Genomic DNA, 22,058 nt, shown 5'->3' on the forward strand with positions numbered 1-22,058 from the left:
TTCTAATTCATGCAAAAAAACTCAGCAATATTTTCAGCTAATTTTGAGATTACATCAGTAGGTTTTTCAGCATGTTTTGATACCCATATTACCAACACGTTGTATGTTACAGGCATAATGGTGATTCTGATCACTGTGATGGTGAAGAAGACTTCTACTACTCTGAGATTGATGTGGATGTAGATTCATTAACTGATGGATTGAGTAGCCTCACACCAATGTCTCCAACTACCACAATGCCACCAGTTTTTCCTAATGTGGATTCTGGATGTTCAGATCCAGCTTTGGGAAAGAGTGAGGAGAAATTAGTGACCCCTTTGAGCCAGTCTGCACCAACTAACTTGTATCATGTACGCACTGACCATGCTTATCAGGTAAGTAATCAGAAAAAAATTGCATTAAAGCATGATTAAAAGATGGCAGACATTTTTACATCCTTCATTTGGTTCATCTGTCCAGTTGTCCAAGTGACAAATTGTACAATAATTATTTGAATAAAGTTGGAAATTAGTTTATCATTGGTAATACAGAATTTATTTTTTAAAAATTATGAAAGATAAGAACAAACTTGCTTTTATAAAGCATCTTTTTCTATCATCAGGACATGCCAGACCACTTCACAACTAATAGTTTACTTTCAGTAAGATATTCTGTTCTGCAGGTGATGATGACAGCCTATTTACACTGATTAAAGAGCCACAAAGAACTAGTTTGACTAGTTTTGGGGAAAATGGTGTTGTCAAAGTCCCACCTTCTAACTGTGATGGGATCTATTGAATCTATTTACTTTCTGATCTCAGTTATAGAAGACAGCAGCTGATTGCAGCAGCAGAACTGCAATCCTTCTAGTTTCATATCCTCAGAACCTCAAATAGAATTTGATATCTCTCAAATTTCTGATTTAAAGGAGGTGTTACTACTAAAATAAACTGATTCTGAAGAATGATTTGTATGTTTATTATGTATTTGATTCTGCTCTAAACTATCTTATTGAAAGAATTCTACTGAAGTACTGTCAAAATAAAGTGTAGTTTAATTTGAGCAACTAGCCACCAGCACTGGTAACCAAACAAAGGCTCAGGTGCTGATTCCCTCCTACTCCAGCTATTACCATACTCATCAGTAATGAGGCTCTTTATTTCTATCCCCATCAACAAACAAAAATAATATGGTATAATCACAATTGTTGGACCATAGAAAGCAAATACTTGTATCATGAAGACTCCAATGAGCCATTTATTTCTATCTAACTTTCTTATTTACTCCCAGATCTTTTAATTGTCTTCAAGCAACTATCTAATTCTTATAAAATGAATATGTGAACTCTGGCAGAGAACTTAAGTTTGTGAGAAGATTTCTATAACTTCTGTTTAGGTTACTCTGTATACCTACAGTGGCTATTTTATTTAGTCACTTCTTTGAATCTGTTTGTAAAGACTGCATGTTAAAACTTGATTTTATGTTTTCTTGTGGGAACTTGTCTATTCATAGTCTTTTTGTGCTACTTATGCACTGTCCCATTGTTTACTTTGGTATTCAGTCATTTAACATATCTATCTGAATTTTATTTCTCTCTTGGTTTAGCATTGTCATTAACCCATTGACAACAAATGGTATGATCATACATTAGTATCCCATTACATAATTATAATGCCGTACATTTGTATCGTAACAAAATCTTGATGAAAAAAATCATAAATACACACACATCATGGTGAAATACCTGTCCTTTGATTAAATTAGTTCCGTCCTTACAGATCTTCCCCTCTATCCAAACTAATTCTGAAGTAATGTGGGCAAAGGTGTGCAGTGCAACTCTGGCCAAATTTGAAAAGGATAAAAGAAATGCTGCTTATTTAGGTAGCCAAGCTGGACTTTTTAATATCAGTAGAATTACTTTTACCGTTTTAAATTCTCTATCCTTACATCACAGCAATAATTCCATTTCACAAGTACTTTGTCAAAATATATTGGATGCTAAAAACAGAAACCTAAAACTGAAAATGAAGGAAATTCCCAGCAGGCCTGCTGTTGCCTGGCCTGCTGAATATTACCTACATTTACTGTTACTAGCTCAGAAGTATTTTGTTGGTTGCATGTCAGTTTTTCACATCCCTTTTTTTGACCTAATTAAGGTCCTTTGTGGAAACCTAAATGAAATTCAGTGAATCCATTCATTATTACAATCACAGACTTCAATATCTTATTTTCTTGGTTTACAGGCTACAGCCCCGGTGAGCATCCCTCTATCATCAAAATTTATGCCAAATGGTACTGGGTTCAGCATATCGTTGCAGTCTCCACCTATAATTTTTAAAGGTTCACAGGTGAGTACTGTACAGTGCAGTCTTGTTTGGTCAGCATTGTATACATGCTTTCAGTACATCGCAGACCTCCAGCTGGGACAAAGTTGTAGCCTGCTGACCTATTTAGCATTAATTGTGGCCCTCATTCCTGTCTGAAAATTCTGCCTCGATGGATTATTGCTGCCCTTTGTATGTTCGTACAGCCAATTTTCCAAGGTTCAATGTGCAGCACAAAATCAGCCCAACAGACTTGTTAATATTGATTAAAACAATGGAAACAAGCCAACAACAATTTGCCTCCTATAAAATATCTCATTCTGGCATTCGACTCTTAAAAGTATTCTGCTTAAAGCAGAAGCCTTGCTTATTATAATTTGCTTCATGAGGTACCTAGGTGCTGATCTGGTAAAACAGGTCTCTGTAAAGAGGCCAGAGCTGCTGCCTTTGATGTTTTGGATATTGTGATATTTTCCTTCATACATTATGTAGGTTCACTGGATAATGCTCCCTGTTTGCATTTCTTTGTCAATAATTTGCTTCAGGCTTGACATTGCACATACAAAGAGAGTAGAAGCCATAGGGATTCTGAAAGCAAGACATCAAGGCAATGTTTAAAATTACAATTATGTAGAGACTTTCAAAATACAGTCAGTATTATTATAAACAAAGATGAATGCAACTTTGCAATCAACAAGATATCACACACAGCAAATGAAATTCACCATCAGTTATTTTGGTGGTGATTTTTGATGAATAAATGTTGGCAAGAATCCTACACTTTGAATAATATCATTAAATCTTTACTACTTCAATGCTGCACTGAATGTGAGACATGAAATTAGGACCTTAGTTTAGAGATATGGCAGCAACACTGATATGGTTTAAGATGAAGAAAAGGGTTTTTAGAAACGAAGGTTGGTTTCCCCTTGGGAACTGTCCCATAACTTTTTTTTAAAGATAAGAGAATGGAGAGTAATAATTGTCTAACTGATGAAATGACACCCATCTTACAACTGTCATTACAATTAAGAAATATTTAATCGGCTGTAAAACAAAGACAACTCTAATTAAATGCAAGACTTTTAATTTCTTTCTTTCAATGAATGCAGGAGCTTCACTTAACTATCACCAAGTTATGCTAATTATTGCAAGAATGCCTGCAGACCATTTCAACCTAGGCAACAAACTGCTGGTGGCTATTTCAGGTCATAATTACTCTTATCATTCAATATAATGATCACAGATCTGCTGCAGGCTGTACCTATTGTGATATTCCATGGGAAATCAGTCATTGTCTGCATACTTTCTGCTATACATCCAACTTTCAGAGGAGATAGTAGCCCAAGAGTTTCTACTTCCCTCAAATGTATTCCAGCTATCGAATTTGTCCTAGGCAGTGGCTCAGGATGGCAGTCATCTCCAGTAAAGAAGGCTTAATGGTCCCAGAGTAGTCAGTGAAGTATTCATAGGAACATCACAAGAAGACTTATCTGACTTTCCCAAATTGACAGCCCAGGCATTTTTGACACCAGTCGATGGAACAACACTGAGCCTCTCTTGAAGTTCTGTCTGCAATATCCTTGGAGTACTGTGTGGACAGCAAAGTTGTAAACATGTTCTTCAGTCTCCTTTTCATTCTACAGCCAAGCTGCACTTTTTGACCCAGCTGTCTTGCTGTCCGGATTTGATTTTACAGCACAGATGTAAGAAATAATCCCCAGGCTTTTTAACTAAAAGGCTAAAGAAGTCAGGCTTTTGCTTTATTCTGCAGCTTATGGAGGAAGACTTCACATATCAAAGGAATAAAACAAAGATCTGATTATTTCCTGACAGTTAACATATATATGCACACGTTGATCACAAACCACAGCTGCCTCAGGCCTTTCTGCTTGCTCCTCTCGGACATATTAACTGCCTCTGTCCTTGGAATTTGTTACACTCACTGGAGGTGATTGATTGGATGTTTGCAGAACCATATGTCATAATTTGTTAGTGCAATCATGCTCCCATTGCTTTGTGCTCACTCACCCTCAAATAAAGCTGGAAAGGTGGTGAGAATTGCCTTTGCTTTAAGATAGCCTGCAGAAAATCCAGATGTCACCATAATACAGAGGATGGTGCGTTATGCAATCAACAGTTACATTCCATACATTTGCCATGTACAAAGGCTATGGGATTATGTGGAAGCGTCGCAGCCTTAATAAGCTATTAAAACATTTCAATGCAATGTAAGCTGTAGATTGTACAAAACAAAGTTGAAATTTGTCTAGCTTTTCATACAGTTTGTGACAAAACTGCAGGTAATTTGTGATTTTCCTTTAAGCACAGAATTGGCTATTTCTTTTATTATGACCTGTGTGTTCATTTGAGCATCCTTTGTATTGCCTAGTCCGTCTCCCCTGCTTGGAGGTATGTTTAGGTAGCTCTGAGTGAGTTTGCAGGTCTCTCCCCTCCTGAAGCCAATTTGAGTGTACCTTTCCCTGAACAGTAATAATATTGCCCGTACCTTGAAAATGCTGGAAGGCTTTTAAATTTTGCCAACGGAAATATCACTTCCTGTCCCCAGTTGGCTCCAATCCCAATTAGAAGCATTCCAGCTGCCCAGAGTTCACCCAAAGTATATTAATGAGGTGGAACCTAGTATTTTCAAAGCAGTGGATGAACATCACATCAAATGGATGCAAATTACACTGGACATTAACCTTTGGGTCAGGCTCATTGCCAGTCTGGAAAATACAAGCTGATACGTGAGAAGAGAAAAAGAAAACAAAATTAGATTTGCAGCTGCAAGTTTCCAGAAAGTTCTTTTGAGGCTCAGAAGAATCTGATGTAGAAATTCTGTTAACTAATAATTAAATAGCATGGATTGATCTGATTGTCAATGATTCAAAGTAACTAAAGAACACACTTTTGTTTATGAAAATCTGAGAAATGAGTGTCTAATGCAAAAGGAATGTTAACTGACATCATGCATTCTAGGTTAAGGGTTAGAATCAGTACAGATCCTCAATATATACTTGAACTTTATGAAACAAAATTAGAAAATGCGGGAATTACAGCGTTGAGTGGTGAACATCTGTAGAGAGAAATAGCAAGTTGATATTTCAGACACTGCCATTCCTGTTCTGTTTTTGTGTCCTATTTTGATTGTCTTAATTTGTACTTGATGTAACACCGTGGAAACTGGGAGTTATTGTGAATTTCTGGTTATTTTTAGGATCCTCTAGCACAAATTCGTCCAATCAATATTGTTGAGAAGCGACAGATTTCCCACCCATCCTTAAAGGTACATACCTCTCTCGTGTCATCCCCTAAACCAGGGACAGGAACAAGGTACTATCTTTATTTTATGTTCCATACTTTTTGATGTAAGGGATTCAATTTTAATGACAAACTTACCATTTGTAAAGTTAGTTTTCTTTACAGTTAAGTAACAGCAAGTTTATATGGGTCTAGTGGTCTGGACGTTACCAGACAACTTGACAAAAGCAAACCCTGAAATAGGAGGGTATTCTCTTTGCATCAGTGAAACCGATCACAATATGAACAAGGCAAAATCGATTTGTAGACTATTAGGTCTTGGTTGAATAAAGAACCAGTAGAGAAGCCAATTCACTTTAAATTTTGTTGCTTGGAGATACACAGTGAGAATTTTGCTTTACTGTTTGAAAAGCATTGTTTGCAGTCATGTTTGTTTCAGTAACCTGATCTCAGGTTCTGAAATGGAGTGCATGGAATTTTCCAAGGTTCCATTTGTCCACTAATTGGAAGCCAAAGAATAAATCACCAACTAACAGACTCGAAATGATCAGAATTACAACCATTTAAGTTCTCTGAAGTGTTGCTGGCAGCTGAGTGTCAAGGTGGCTTGTGCACCAGTTCAGTTTTCTTGTAAAGAAATAGCAGAAATAAGAGTTTAAAAAATTAAATAAGTGTGTTTTACAAATGTCTATGCATCTCCTTTCAGAAAGCCTAGAGGGGAAGGAAAGAAATGCCGAAAAGTTTACGGAATGGAGAACAAGGATATGTGGTGCACTGCCTGCCGCTGGAAGAAGGCCTGCCAGCGGTTTGTTGACTGAGAAAATGGCACTTTTCTGAATTTTGTACACTCTCTTAAGATTTGACTGCACGCTGTTTCCTGAACAATCAATTGAAATAAGAACAGGGCAAAGTATTTTATTAGCAGGGAATGCTAATTGCATGATTCTGTTTGAATGACGCACTTGTAATTATGTGTGAAAGCAATCAAAAAAAGTTAATCTTTTTTTTAAGTAGGGTGACTGTTTTGCATTTTAAGTTTTTCTTTGAACTTGCTGTGTTTTTAATGGCACTTGATCCAGCTGGCAGTTTTGCTGGGTTTTTTAAAATATTAAATCTTTGGCAATTTGATGATATTCCTAAACGGCAGGCATTTTGACTGCTATCTTTGCACCCTCTTGTTTCACTTATTTTCCTCCCTTAAAAATAATCTTCAATCTTGGAGAAGAATTGACTCTTCATTCCACTGCTGGACCAGGAGACTGGTATTGTTTCAGGAAACACATGCAGATTTTAAAATAAGTAAAGCAAATTGAATTTGTTTGCTGTACAGCTTTGCTTTTACTGCATTTTTTAAAAAATGTAAATTTTACAGTTTTGGTTTTTGATAGAAGAATATAGAGGGGGGTGGGGAGTCTTTTAACCAAATTTTAATTGTTTTTATGGTGAAAACACTTGTATATTGCTGTCCTGAATTTTTTTAAAAACTTTTTTTTTGTTATAAAATTTGAAAAGTAATTTGGAACTAAAATAGGGTCAGACCTGCCTGGAGAATTCAGGATGTGCCAATGGGAAAGTCTCGTTGAATTGAATTAGGCTGTACTGCACAATGAATAATTCTAGAAACACATGGAGGTTGCCAAAGGTGCAACATGTTGTAGTTGTGAGGAAGTACGTGAGGTGTAAATAATGTCTCTTCACTGTAAAATAAGATTTGTAGCAATAGCTTTAGTTGAGTATTTTGAAAAAGGAAAAAAACTGATGAAAATGGTTTTGTATTTATGATCCATTTTCACGAATGTATGACAACCATCCTTTCACAGTGTTTAGTCCATTCTTCAGTGCTGGTTGCTATTACAATTGTTTTTCTTTTAAGCTGTTGCATAACTATATCTGCTCACCACTGCATTTTATTTTTGTTTTCTTGATTGGTTACGGTTACTAACTGTGACCAACAGAGAATGCTGCACCTTCTTTTAGTACCAGGATATTAAGCTAAATCCAATCCAGTTTACCACCAATTATATCTCGGGGTCTTCAGGCATAAGTTTCTGCCAAATGTTTAACAGTGAATAGAAATGGCAGCTTAAAACTTTAGCAGTTTGATGAAATACAAGGTTTAAGATTTCTTTCCAACCCAGATAGTCACTGGCCAGTGAATAAGTCACTTATTGAAGGGTTTAAACATGTTATAGTGGATGGCAGTTTAATGATGAATATTGCCAAAAATGGTGTTTGATTTCTGTACAAAGAAAATATTGCTTTGTATACCAGCATTTTAAAATTATTCTAGTACTCAGATATGAAGTTATTTTTAAAAGGTGTGTTGGCGTACTGACCCATCCATAATCCCTACAGAATCCAGCCCCAATGAACCATTTGTTTCTATAGTTAGTGAAGAAAACCAGTCATATTATATCAGTGTTCATATTGTAGTATTTAGAGATAACATACCAAAGTAAGTCTCTCCATGGGCAGTTTGAATGCTGTATTCTCAGGACTTAAATGTTTATAACAACTGTAAATGGAAAAACAGAGACTCTAATATTTTAATTATATACTGGATTTTTCTTGATTAAAAAGGGCTTACCTGTAAAATAGATCTCGCATAAGTAGCTCTAAACTGGTCTTTGACCACAACTGGTGACATAAGCAAATGAATGTAAACTGTTAACTTTTGCAGCTTTCATTACATTAATTCTTTGTATGTGGAAAAAGAATGATTAATGGTTAATTTTCATATGTCAATATGCAAAGAAAACTTCAATCCACAACAAAGCTTGTTTTATTGCCAAACTTATTTGTATTGCATAATTGTGGCAGTAAACATTCCAAGAGAGAACTTTATTTCTGCTTTGAAGACAATGTGTATTACCAGCAGTTGTACCAACTTTGGTTTCAGAAAATAATCACTGAACAGGTGAAGTAATCAATCCTTTTGGGAAAATGCACTTTTTGTATGAAAAATGTTATGGATGATGTGTATAGTGTGCTTTTTATTAATGTTGGAGGTGCAGCATTTGTTTTCCAGACTGTCTTTCAGTGGGGATGTAAACTCCTCATAATTTTACAAAGGAACAGAATTACTAAGTTAACCAGAATGGGAAGGACCTCTTATTTCTGTAGGTACACCTGTAATGCTGTGTCATGTCTTCCATGATCAGTAATGCCTACTGCTGAGGTTTACGTGCCAATGTAATGCTGGGTTTCATATTTTTTTTTAAAAATGCAAGAAATAAAGATCCTCAGAAAGCATTTGTTTCAAATGGAAATGCATTTTTAAAAAGCAACACTGGTAAGAAGAGATGGTCTTACTATAACAACAACACTATTGACAACCAAAATCTGCAATTTTATTCATTGGAAATCACACAAAGCTGCAAGACAGCTTAGAATCGACTCCTGAACCTGAAGCCAGGTTCCCTGGAAAATACATACATAGCTTGGATCTGCTTGAATTTAACTCCATTGTGGACTCAGTTCAGCTTAATAAAGAGATCAGGACCATGGTACTGATCAGAAATTATATTAGTATTCTATGAATATGATGATTGAAACTATAATGAAGATTTTACAAGAACCAGGCAAACCTCTTCAGAAAGTTTAGTTCCAAGGTATTTTCAAAGGTGAAGCAAAATTCTCATCACTGCTAATATTTACTCACCACCGCCCCACCCCAGCATCTTCCCATGTAACCTTGCTCTTTTAGCTCTTCCCTCACATCCAAAGCCACAGATGAAGCAGCAATTTACTTGCAGTTGTTTCAATTCAGTCTACTCTACTTACTGCTCACCGTGTGGTCTCTTCCTCTTCTAGACCAAGTACATATTGGGAACACCTCTGTTCTGCCCATATGAACAATCCCAACCTTCCATTTGCTTGCAGTTCTAATACACCATCTTGTTCTTGTGCCATCTTAGAACATACAACAATACAGTACAGAATAGGCCCTTCGGCCCTTGATGTTACACCGCCCGTGAGCTATTCTCAGCTCGTCCCCCTACGCTATCCCATCATCCATCCTGGACCTATTGCTGTCTCTGTGAACCTCAATGCAAGCTAGAAGAACAACATGTAATTTTTCACTTAGTCACATTATAGACTTTAGGACACAACATTGAGTTCAGCAAAGTGGGAGAATTGGGGTGAAAAACTTACCAGCCATGATTGAATAGCAGAGCAGACTCAATAGGCTGAATAGCCTAATTTCTGCTCCTGTGTGTTATGGTCTTCAGAAATTGAATACAGTCCTCCATTACATTACTTCCCCTCCCTGTGTATTGTTTGCATGGGTTTTCAGGAAGGCCTATCTATATTTGACAATATCACATCCATCATTAATGACTGTTTTGTATCTAGATCTCACCTTTACTACTATTAGCATTGTATTAATCTTTTGCTGTGGGCCCATTACCAACTATTACATCACCCCTCACTCTCAAAAAAAACATAAAACCCACCATTTCTCAGGCATTTTCAGTTCCAAAGACAACTCATCAGACCAAAAATGTTAACTGTTTTTCTCTTCACAGATACTGATAAACCTGCTGGCATTCTACAGCACTTTTTTTAAAAAGTTTTTAATCATCACCAAATGTTCAAATGTACAGAATATAGTTAAAACAATCATTAGCTTTTTGCAATAACTACATGTACAGTTTTATCATTAAGTATAAATACCCACAAACATCATTTTTCTTAATGCTTGTTGGATTCATATTAAATCACTTTACAGTTTTATTTTGAAAATTCATATCCATTAATAGCAGGTAACATGACATTGCAACTTTCTTTTTAATCTATGAAATATTAAAATTTTAATGGACTGGTAATTTATCGGGTTCTACCACAGTCAACATGAAGTAATGGTACATTTTAAAAGCTATAGTTAACACTGCTGCCTCACAGCACCAGGGACCCAGGTTCGATTCCAGCCTCTGGCGACTGTGTGTGGAGTTTGCACATTCTCCCAGTGTCTGCGTGGGTTTCCTCTGGATGCTCCGGTTTCCTGCCACAATCAAAAAATGTATGGGTCAGGTGAATTGGTCATGCTAAATTGCCCACAGTGTTAGGTGCATTAGACAGAGGGAAATGGGTCTGGGTGGGTTACTCTTCGGAGGGTCGGTGTGGACTTGTTGGGTCAAAGTGCCTGTTTCCACACTGTAGGTAATCAAATCTAATTTAATCTGTGGTTTTCTCCAGATTAAAGAATTTACATCTTGCTGAGATAGATCTGAATTGCTTAGCGCCTTTTTGTGGCTTATTTTAGTATTACACTTACTATTTAGGAATGTTCGTTGTTGAATAGTGTCGTTTCAGAACTCTCCTACAACTATTAAAAATACTAAAATATTTCTAAATATACTAAAATAATAGTAATGCATTAAACCTAGAAATGGATTTTAAAGAGTTGATAGCCTCTGTTTCAATGATACATGTGCTAGGAGTTCTGTACTCTTACCAAAGCATTGAAAGCCTTAACTGAATAAACGATTCAGTGCTGGGTCCTCAAGTGTTCACTATTCATAAATGATTTGGACAAATTGACCCATGATATGATTGCTAATTTTGCTGATGACAAAAGTATATGAGCCAAAATCTGAAAATGCAATAGTGTGGGAAATTATCTATTTTAAAAGGCAAAATAAGGAGGAAGCATATGGTGAGAGATTGAGTCTGAGATGGAGAGTTGGATATCGCAGTGATAAGGAAAGCAAATAGAATATTACCATTTTCTTGAGCGAAATGAATGTAATAGCAAGGAGGTTTGGATTATTATAGCTCATTAGTACTATATAGGTTTACTCTTTTAGGAAATTTGTAAATATATTGGAAGCAGCACACAGTTGACTAGATTGGGTGGTTTATCTTTTAAGGAAAGGTTGGCCAGGTTAGACATGCATCCATTGTGTTTAAAAAAAAACAAGAGGTTAGTTTGATTAAGGCATACAAGGTCTTGGCAGGGTGGATGTAAAAAGTTGATTTCTTGGGAGAATATAGAGTTATCAACACCTAATATTGTCAGAAGGAATGCCTAAGACCTAACAAAGTTGGAACAGATAATTGACTTTGAATTGGTAGTATAAATGTAGGGAGCTAGCGATCAGAGTCTGAATTTTATGGAGTGTAGTTAACTGAAATAAAGCATGGAATTGAATTCAGTTCAAATGCAAGCCATCTTTTAAGAGGATAACATTAGTAGCAGAGTATTGTTGAGTTAAAATATAAAATTTCAAGGTACAACTACCCACCCGGGTTTATGACATGGACCTGAGTTACTTAGTTACCAAAGACCAAGTTACGGCCTTAGCATTTTTATTACCGGACAGAAGCAAAGTTTCCTTGGACGTGGAACGTGATAATGTAAACACAAATGAAGATTTGGAGAAATTGTTAATGTACATGGATAAATCTTGAAAATATTTTTATTAAGAAAAATGTTTAAATATTACAACAAATACAAAACAATGCAAAACAGTACAAAAATAGTACAAAATTAAACCCAAATAATAAAAAAAATTCCCCAACCCACCCTCCTATACGAATGTATAAACATATATAGAGAAGTATAAAATTAAAAAAACCTAAACTAGCTACTTAACTAAGTAAGTAAATAACAACTCAGCCTAGCCAAACAAAACTCTCATACATTTACATTTCCTCCTCCCTGGATATTGGACTCATGAAACACAATCGTTACGGCTATATAAAAGCTGTGGTGTGGCAGATAAATCTGTGTCCAGGTATTTCAAAAAAGGTTGCCATGTCTTGTGAAAATTCTCAGTTTTGTGGTGTACCATATTTGTGAGAAAATCCAGGGGAATATGCTCCATAACAATCTTCCACCAACCCAACAGGCCTGGGGGGTTTTCGGATATCCAACCTAGCAAGATATTCTTCCTTGCACAGAATGTAAGAATATTGAAAAGTTTTTTCTTATGCGCGTCTGCAGGAAATACAATGGGTAGGCCCAAAAGGAGAGAAATAGGGTCTTTCTCCACCCCTACACCTAAAATCCTCTCCATTGCACCCACCACAGCGCTCCTCAATGTGTTTGAAGCCGACACATGACCAAAGACAATGGGTAAGAGTGCTCGTGCAGACCTTGCACTTGGGACATGCTGAAGATACCCCTGGTTTAAATTTTGACAAACAGTCTGGGGCTAAGTGGACCCTGTGGAGAATCTTCAACTGTAAAGCATGGGTCCTATTGCAAATTGATATCTTCCTTGCATTCTCCCAAATATCCTCCCACGTCTCTGAAGAAACTTCAACACCCAGCTCTCTTTCCCACATCTTGCAGAGTGGATCAGACTCATCTGAGGTGGCACCCCCCCCCCCCCCCCCCAATTGGTGATATAAAGTACTGACAGATAGTGTACTCTTGAACTCTTTCTATGTCAGATTTGTAGGGATCAGTCAAAAGTGTGGTCTTTTTTGAATAATATCCCTAACTTGAAAAAAATGAAAGAGGTCTCTATTAGGTAACTTGTACTTCTGTACTAACTGATTGAAGGACAACATTACATCTCCCTCAAATAAATCACCCATGCAAGATATACCCCTAGCTGCCCAACATTTAAATCCTGAATCTATCATACCCGGTTGAAAACCCAGCATACCCACTAAAGGTGTAAACAAAGATGTTTTGCCAATATTACCTTCCCTCTGCCAAATTGCCCTCCATGTTTTTACAGTATTGATGACTATTGGGTTATGGCAATATTCCCTAACTGTCCTCACCTTGTCCAAAAACAGCAAACTGGTAAGGGGGCACCTTACCTGGGAGGCTTCGATATCTAGCCATATTGAAAGAGGGTCCCCACAAACCCAATCACTCACGTAGGTCAAAAGCGAGCTTAATTGATCATTTTTAATGTCCGGAAGGTCTACTCCCCCCAATCTGTGAGGCAACTGCAGTTTGGCTAATTTAATGAGGGGCCATTTACGGTGCCAGATAAAAGGACTGGACCAACCGTTCAGTCTCCTGAGTGTTTGTTTATTGAAAATCAGGGGGAGCATCCATATAGGATATAGCAAACGAGGGAGAATATTCATCTTAATAAGCACTATCCGACCCAACCACAAGACTGGAAGTGCCTCCCATCTTTGGAGATCTTGTTTAATTTTTTTCAAATAATTGAGTAAAATTGGCTTTGCTGAAAAAGCACAGCAGGTCAGGCAGCATCCAAGGAGCAGGAGAATCGACGTTTCGGGCATGAGCCCTTCTTCAGGAATGATTCCTGAAGAAGGGCTCATGCCTGAAACGTCGATTCTCCTGCTCCTTGGATGCTGCCTGACCTGCTGCGCTTTTCCAGCAACACATTTTCAGCTCTGATCTCCAGCATCTGCAGTCCTCACTTTCTCCTCTAAAATTGGCTTTGAACAGCCAATCCAGAACCGGAGTAATGAAAATGCCCAAATACACAAAACCACCTGAATGGGAATCTATAGTCACTCTCAAGAGCCAACTCTTTCGTAAGACCACCCATAGGCATATAGCCTCTGATTTAGCAATATTAATCTTATACCCTGAAAAAGCCCCAAACGCGTAAATGCATTGTATCAGGCAAGGCACTGAGACTGCTGGATTTGTCAAGAAAATTAGGACATCATCTGCATACAGTGAGATCTTATGTAATTTTGACCCCACTTCTGGAGCTAATATAATGAGATCCCCACAAATGGTCTCTGCCAACGGTTCAATCACCAACGTAAAAAGTAATAGTGAAAGGCTGCCCCTAGAAATATTAAAATTGCTTGATCATACCCCGTTGGTAATGACTGCCACGAGAGGTACATTGTACCCATCTTATAAAAACTTCGCCCAGACCAAACCGGTCTAGAGTATAGAAAAAGGTATGGCCACTCAACTCTGTCAAATGCCTTCTCTGCATGTAAAGAAATCACCAATTCCTGTATTGACTGCTGTTGGCATGCTTGAATTACGTTAAGCAGGCTCCTAACATTATTGGAGGATCTGCGACCCTTTATGAAGCCCCTCTGATCCTCTTTAATAATAGAGGGTAACACAGTCTCCAGCCTTAACGCGAGAGCCTTAAAGAGGATCTCAAAGTCCACATTTCAGAGCAAGATGGGCCTGTATGAAGCACAGTCTTCCAGATCCTTCCCTTTTTTAAAGATAAGTGAAATATAACGCCTCTCTCAGAGATGGTGGGAGACAATCATGACTATATGAATCATTAAACATATTCAGCATCGGGCCTGACAGTATACTTATAAATTCCTATAGAATTCACTGGGAAGTCCATCAGAACCGGGCACCTTTCCACTCTTAAGCTGCCTCACAGCTTCCTGCACTTCTTGCTCTGATATTGGGGCATTGAGAAAGGATTGTTGTTCGGGAGTCACACCCGGGAGCTTCAGATCTCTAAAAAAGGATTCCATTTTGGCCTGCCCCTCCTCACAATTCTCAGACTGATATAACTTAGAATAGAATCTCTGGAACGCCACATTAATCTTTTTAGAATCACGTTAGGTTCCCAGACCCTTCCCTAATTGCTGTAATGATTTGTAGGACACTTCTCGTTTTGGCAAGGTATGCCAAGTATTTGCCTGGCTTGTCACCATGCTTGTATAACCTTTGCTTTGCAAAAGCCAGCTCCTTCTTTGCAGACCGCAGTGACATAATCCTCTGTAGTTTGACCAACGAGGGTCTATCAAAATAGGCCTTCTCGGCTGCCTTCAACCGTGCTTCAAGGAGACGTTGCTGCTCACCCTTCTGCCGCTTCCTCCTGGTGGAATATGAAATAACTAACCCCTGGCATAAGCTTTGGCAGTTTCCCAGAGAACAGATGAGCTATTAACCGAGCCTATGTTGATGTCTAGGAATGCCCAAAATTCCCTCGAGAAATATTCCACAAACTTACTGTCCATGAAAATAAAGAGGCCCATTTGCCAGTACCTTGAATGCACTGTTACATCCTTAATCTTAATCATAAAGGTTTACTGGAGCATGATCAGAGATGGCAATAGTACCAATCATACAGGATGCCACCAGATCCAGGGTTACCGCAGGAGTCAGAAAAAAAACAAATCAATCCTTGTGTGACATCTATGCAGATGGGAGAAAAATGTGAAATCCCTACCTGTAGGGTGGAGACACCTCCAGACGTCCACCAACCCTAATTCCCCACACAAACCCAATAACTGTTTAGTTTGTGCAGAGGGTATCGAGGGACCTTTAGGCAACCTGTCTACTGTGGGGTCCATGAGGCAGTTAAAATCTCCCCTGATAATGATGTGCCGAGACTGGAGACTTATCAGTTTAGAAAAAGCATCTACCAAGAATTTAAGAGGATGAGCTGGGGGATAATAAACATGTAAAATACCATATTCTTCCCCATTTATCAAGGCTTTAAGAATTACAAACCTCCCGTATGTGTCTTAAATTGTTGGAATGTGTTAAAATGAGAGATTTTTCGAATATAACTAATATAGCCACTCCCCTATTTCTGGTATTAAATGATGAAAAATAAACTCGGTCAAAGCCATTCTGCTGTAATTTCAGATGCTCCTGGTCATCCAAATGTGTCTCCTGTAATAAAGCAATATCCACCTTCTTCCCAAGACTCCAGTACCTTCTTCGTCTTAATTGGCGAGTGACTTCCCTTGATATTCCAGGTACACCATTTAATCAAATCATTAGCCATCATCTTCTGCGATTACATTTAAATTCCAGAGAGGAGGAACCCGAACCACAAATTGCTGAGCCTTAGTGTCACATGGTCCAACAAATATAAAAACTACATTAACTAAAACCACTACATTTAACAAACATACAAAATTATTAAAAATAAAAATAAAAAACAAAACCAGAAAACAAACCAACATATAAAGCACCAATAGCACTGAGTTGGGGTACTCACCCCCTGCCCGGAGGGGGCAACTACCCGTCCTGAACTGCCCATAAATAGGCATCTAACCATCTCAACCGCCTTCACTTCTCCCAGCTAGAGCCGCATCGTAAGCACAAGCTAAAAAGGATAAAAACCCCACAGAATATCAACATGAATAAAAAAACATTATTTTATTTTTTAAAAGGGGAATAAATACCCCACCCATCCTTTGGTATGTCCTAACTTAGAAATTTAAAATGTACATCTTAACCACTGCCAGACATAGTCTGAACCAAATTATTATCAATAGAGGGGGAAAAAAGGGAAAAACAAAGCTCCAACCGGATTTCCTCCATTTCTTTTACAGAATGATAAATGCATACCCAAACAACAATATTGATACATACTACAATTGTTTAACTTAGGTTAGTTTGTCCACAAAGTCTCTTGCCATCTCTGATGTGTCAGAGATGCATGGATCCATGTAAGGTGATCCGAAGCACTGCCGGATATCTCAGGGAGTACGGAATCCCCAGCTCCTCTAGTCTTCTCTTGACACCATAATAAGATTTTCGTTTCTGGATCACTGCCGCTGAAAAGTCCTGAAAAAAAACATGATCTTCGACCCCTTGTAGATTAGGGCCTTTGGATCCTTCCCCTGGAGTCTGGAAGCTTCCACGACTCTCTCCTTATCCCAGTAACCGCACCAGGAAAGGACGAGGGCGTTGACCCAGACCCAACGTTGCTACCTGGTGAGCCCTCTCTATCTTCAATCCTCTCATGCCAGTCTCCAAGTCAAGGAATTTCAGAAGCCAATCTTCAACAAATTCTGCAGGCCGCTCACCTTCCTTACCCTCAGGCAGACCGATGATCCGAATGTTTTTTCTCCTGTCTGTTTTCAAGATGATCTACTTGGTCACGCAAATTACGAACCTACGTCTTCAGGGCTTGGATCTCTTCCTTGAATGAACTGGCATCAGCTTCCACCACTGTGACCCTGTGCTCCACCTCATCCATCGTCTTCTCCAGGTCTCCCAGCTGCTGCTCATGCTTCTGTAGCATGAGTGAGACTGGAGCCAGCTTTTCTTCAATCTGTTTCCCCAACATCTCGCGAGATATGGATAAATTTTATCGACTGACTTATGAGGCTCGTCAGAATTTGATAAATTTAGAGAAGACCAGGGACTACGGTGAGAGGAAATGCATAATGGAATTCAGTAGACTATGCAAGACTACAAAAACTAAATTACCTAATCTGTACTTGTATTTGTTATTGGACTATGCCAAAGTATCAAATATGGAAAGACATCTAGCTTTGATGGAGTTAAATTTGAGGATCATTATACATTACTAGAGCTATTTTCCAGCAGTATTCACAGTACAAAGGGGTCAGTGGTATAACAGAGCGGAGAACATAATGTTAACAAATTCATGAGACTGTCTAAATACAGGCCACAAGCAACAGTATGAAAGGAGAACTGTAATTGACAAATCAGGACGGAAATGCTATCAAGAATTTTGAGAAGCAGGGAGAATTTGGAATTTACAAGGTGAACCCCAGAAATACTCGGTATACTGAATCAACGATTTAGATGTGTGTCAAAGTACCACTACATCATGAGCCATTCCAAATGCTTTAAAGTATTTGAAACCAAACATGAAATAGGAGCATTTGGTGGAATAAAACAGAGAGTGAGATGGAAGAGAGGGCATTATAAGTTTCAAACAAGACATGAATGCATTGGTGGAGACCTTTTACAAATGTGTAATATTTAACCATTAAAGTACCACTCTCTTCCAGACTATTAAGTGGATGTACATCTACTGTTGTGTGGAATAATACACTCTCAAAGACACAAAGGTGGATCTGGACACAAACTTAAACTTCCCTCTGGATGGAATCAGATTAGTTTTTCACAACTCAAATTCTCATTCAGCACATTGCTATGGGATGAAAGAGAAAGGACCGACACTTAAAGCGTCTTTTATTTAGAATGTTTTGCAGATTTTGGGGGCAAGGTTTATGCATAAAAAGTGAACTTATGCAGATTGTGCTATAGGACTTGAAACAATTGAACAAAGATATTCAAAAGTCCTACTCTATAGGAAAAAAGGTTTCATTGAGCCATCCTTTATTATTCATCATTCATGAGAATGAAAGATTCTATCTTTAGGCTTTGAAATGGTTAACTCTGAAATAACACGTGAAAATTGGTACCATCAGAACTTCAGTTCGATGTGACTCTAACAATGCAAAGCAGTTGCAAATATCACAGTGGCAGTGGAAATGGCCTGTACAAAAACCACGTGCTAATGAGTTTTGAGAAGATTTATAGCTCAAGTTGAGGTTCTAGATGTAGGTTTGCTTGCTGACCTGGAAGGTTCATTTTCAGACATTTTGTCACCATACCAGATAACATCTTCAGTGAGCCTCCAGATGAAGCACTACTGGTGTTTCCTGCTTTCTATTTAGATGTTTGTGTTTCCTTGGGGTGGTGATGTCATTTATTTTTGTTGTTGAAGGTCATCCCAGGATTACACATGCCTCTCCTACAGCTTCCTGGGATGACTTTAATCATGTAACAAAAACCATTAACTTTTGTTTTAATGTACCTAAAGCATTTAAACTACCCTAAGTCATGTCACTAATGAATGTTCTTATATAACGCATATGTAGAAATTAAACATTCAGCTGATATGTAACACGAGGATAATTATCCTCAGAGTAGTAATGACTTGCAAATATTGTCTTCGTAATTTTTAATTTCCTTTACTTTGGTCAGCTGTTCTTTTCTTGAATGTTGATAAAAAGTTTGTTTTTAAATCACTAACTTCAGAAGTGCGTTCCCCCTTATTAATGGAGCTTTTTTTTCTGCTGCTCTCCTAGACCAGTTGCCAACACACTTCTGAAAAATCATTGCATGTTAAGTCAGTTTCAGTTAGTGGTTCCCTGGTTACTGCAATATTTGGATATGTTCAGAGACCCAAACCAATTCATATGTTCAAAAGTTGGAAACACTATGTCTGTCCATCCTCTGTGTTCTGATTTCCACAACCTCATTACTATTTCTCTCCAAGACCGGACACCTTCCCCACACTGTTCCTCGACGCACTATCAAATGATAGAACTACTCTCCTAACATAATCAGGTCACACAGTCCTCCAAAGATCTGTATCAAGTAACTCCTATAACACATTTACTGTCTGGGGATTCTCATACCACAAAAACTCAACGACAAAACAGAATTGACATTATTTATGAATTTGAGGAAAGTTGAAATTTATTCCACCAGTACTATGATAAATTGCAAGTAGGTTATTGGGAATACACAAGCCAAGTATGTGCATCATGTGTAATGAAACCGTAATGTCTTTACCCAATAATTCAGCACACTACACACGAGTTAGGGTGTTCTATGTTGGCTTTAATATTCTCAAATCTATGCACCTCTATTCTAGATTACTGAAGCAATTGATTTGTCAGCATCACTCAACAAACAGAATATGCATTTCCTAATATTGCCTTTCTCGGTAGAAAGCTATGACTTTGTTCTTCCATAACCTACAGTAACTTTTTATATTTACCAGAGTCATAGAGGTGTACAGCATGGAAACAGACCCTTCGGTCCAACCTGTCCATGCCAACCAGATATCCCAACCCAATCTAGTCCCACCTGCCAGCACCCAGCCCATATCCCTCCAAACCCTTCCTTTTCATTTACCCATCTAAATGCCTCTTAAATGTTGAAATTGTACCAGCCTCCACCACATTCTCTGGCAGCTCATTCCATACACGTACCACCCTCCGTGTGAAAAAGTTGCCCCTTAGGTCTCTTTTATATCTTTCCCCTCTCACTCTAACCCTATACCCTCTAGTTTTGGATTACCTGACCCCAGGGAAAAGACTTTGTCTATTTATCCTATCCATGCCCTACTTCATTATTTCTTGCTAATAGTGGGCGGCACGGTGGCACAGTGGTTAGCACTGCTGCCTCACAGCGCCAGAGACCCAGGTTCAATTCCCGCTTCAGGCGACACTCTGTGTGGAGTTTGCACATTCGCCCCGTGTCTGCGTGGGTTTCCTCCGGGTGCTCCGGTTTCCTCCCACAGTCCAAAGATGTGCAGGTCAGGTGAATTGGCCATGCTAAATTGCCCGTAGTGTTAGGTGAAGGGGTAAATGTAGGGGCATGGGTGGGTTGCGCTTCGGTGGGTCGGTGTGGACTTGTTGGGCCGAAGGGCCTGTTTCTACACTGTAAGTAATCTAATCTAATCTAGTTATATTGGCACTTGTAATGAGAATTAAACTTTTAGAAAGGTACAAGTGTGGGATAATTCAAGTCAATAATAATACCAAACTTTCATAATAGACTCAGTGGTCCATTCTCAAACCTACGAACATGAAACTGCACTTAAAACTGAGGAATACTATGGATGTGATAGGTCATATTTTGTTTTGGTTATGCCTCCCAAGGACTAAAGCATCTCCATATCTGAGAGAATTTCTTTTGTTAAACAAAGATATCAAAGATATAGGCCAAATGCAGGTATATGGAGTGAGACCACAGAGTAGCTATGATCTCATGAATGGCAGAACAGGCTTGAGGGCTGAATGGCCTTCTCCTGTTTCTTTACGCCTATGTTTCCATATTGAGTGTGCAAAGCTCCTGCTGATTCTTGCCATTTTTACAGTTGCATACAAATCTGATTTCAGTCTTTTGAAAATTCTATGCATTAAGGTCTGGAAAAGGTCATTCTGTGTTCTATTGACATTGTTTGGTTAAAATCTGTTTTTTTAGTTTATGTTTTCCAAGTGACAAGAAATAAAACAGGAGAAGACTGATGGAGAGAAATGAAAAAGCCATTTTTATGAATGGGGGCCTTACTAATATTGATGCCACTGTAAGGCATCCACTAGAATGTCATTACTATTTACTATAAGGTTTATTGGCTTGTTATCGGACTCAAGCCTTCAGATTGGGCATCCTGCTCCTAAATTAAATGGTTTTGCAGTTGGAATCCACATGCTCTATTATTTTACAGTGCCTCCAAAATTTGCAAAACATTTTTTCTAGGGCAGTTATGTTAACATCATTGTTTCTGAATAGGCTCCGGCATCTAAATTCTGCAATTGTTGTGGCTAAATTTGCCTTTGGCGATTTACAATAAAGTCTTTGTATGTTGTTGATCCTTTAATAGGACACAAGGAAAGTGCAAAGAACATGGAAATTATCTGGCCATAATTCAAATGAACATGTAAACAAAAATAGGCCAGGCTTTCCACATGTACATTATTCCCACTGTTATTATGAGGAGCCAAGAAATAGCACATTATCTTAAGATATCGCAAGCAATCAAGGTAATTGCATGATATCAATGATGCAGTAAGTGACATACAGTTGGATCATTCATTGGTACATGCTGCTTCTTCTCCCATTGTATGTTCTGTAATTCACAAATCTTGAAATTCTCATACTAACCCTTTCAAATAAAGTGGGCAGTATTGTGCACCCACTGAGTCGGGTAAGTTTTACTCATGAGTTTATTTTAACTTCTATTTTGTTTCCCTCCCTCAACGTGGTACAGGGAGAAGACAAAGTCTTCAGTATTTCTTAATGCCAGCTTCCAGCGATATATT

At 38.2% G+C, this 22,058-nt stretch overlaps 1 protein-coding gene across 4 annotated transcripts in view; it reads left to right on the top strand.

The window, feature by feature from the left end:
* The window catches only part of LOC140463055 (zinc finger protein 704-like), a 117,828-nt gene extending 109,009 nt beyond the window's left edge, over positions 1-8,819 (top strand). For 3 of the 4 annotated variants that reach the window (XM_072556694.1, XM_072556695.1, XM_072556692.1), the window contains exons 6-9: positions 113-374; positions 2,223-2,327; positions 5,524-5,639; positions 6,274-8,819. In XM_072556694.1, coding sequence (XP_072412795.1) covers positions 113-374; positions 2,223-2,327; positions 5,524-5,639; positions 6,274-6,385 — 595 coding nt within the window. In that variant the 3' untranslated portion in view covers positions 6,386-8,819. The remainder of the gene's footprint in view (positions 1-112; positions 375-2,222; positions 2,328-5,523; positions 5,640-6,273) is intronic. The other variant, XM_072556693.1, reaches the window with a different exon arrangement.
* The last annotated feature ends 13,239 nt before the right edge of the window (positions 8,820-22,058 follow it).

Source organism: Chiloscyllium punctatum, chromosome 37 (assembly GCF_047496795.1).
Source record: "Chiloscyllium punctatum isolate Juve2018m chromosome 37, sChiPun1.3, whole genome shotgun sequence".
Taxonomy (NCBI): Eukaryota; Metazoa; Chordata; class Chondrichthyes; order Orectolobiformes; family Hemiscylliidae; genus Chiloscyllium; species Chiloscyllium punctatum.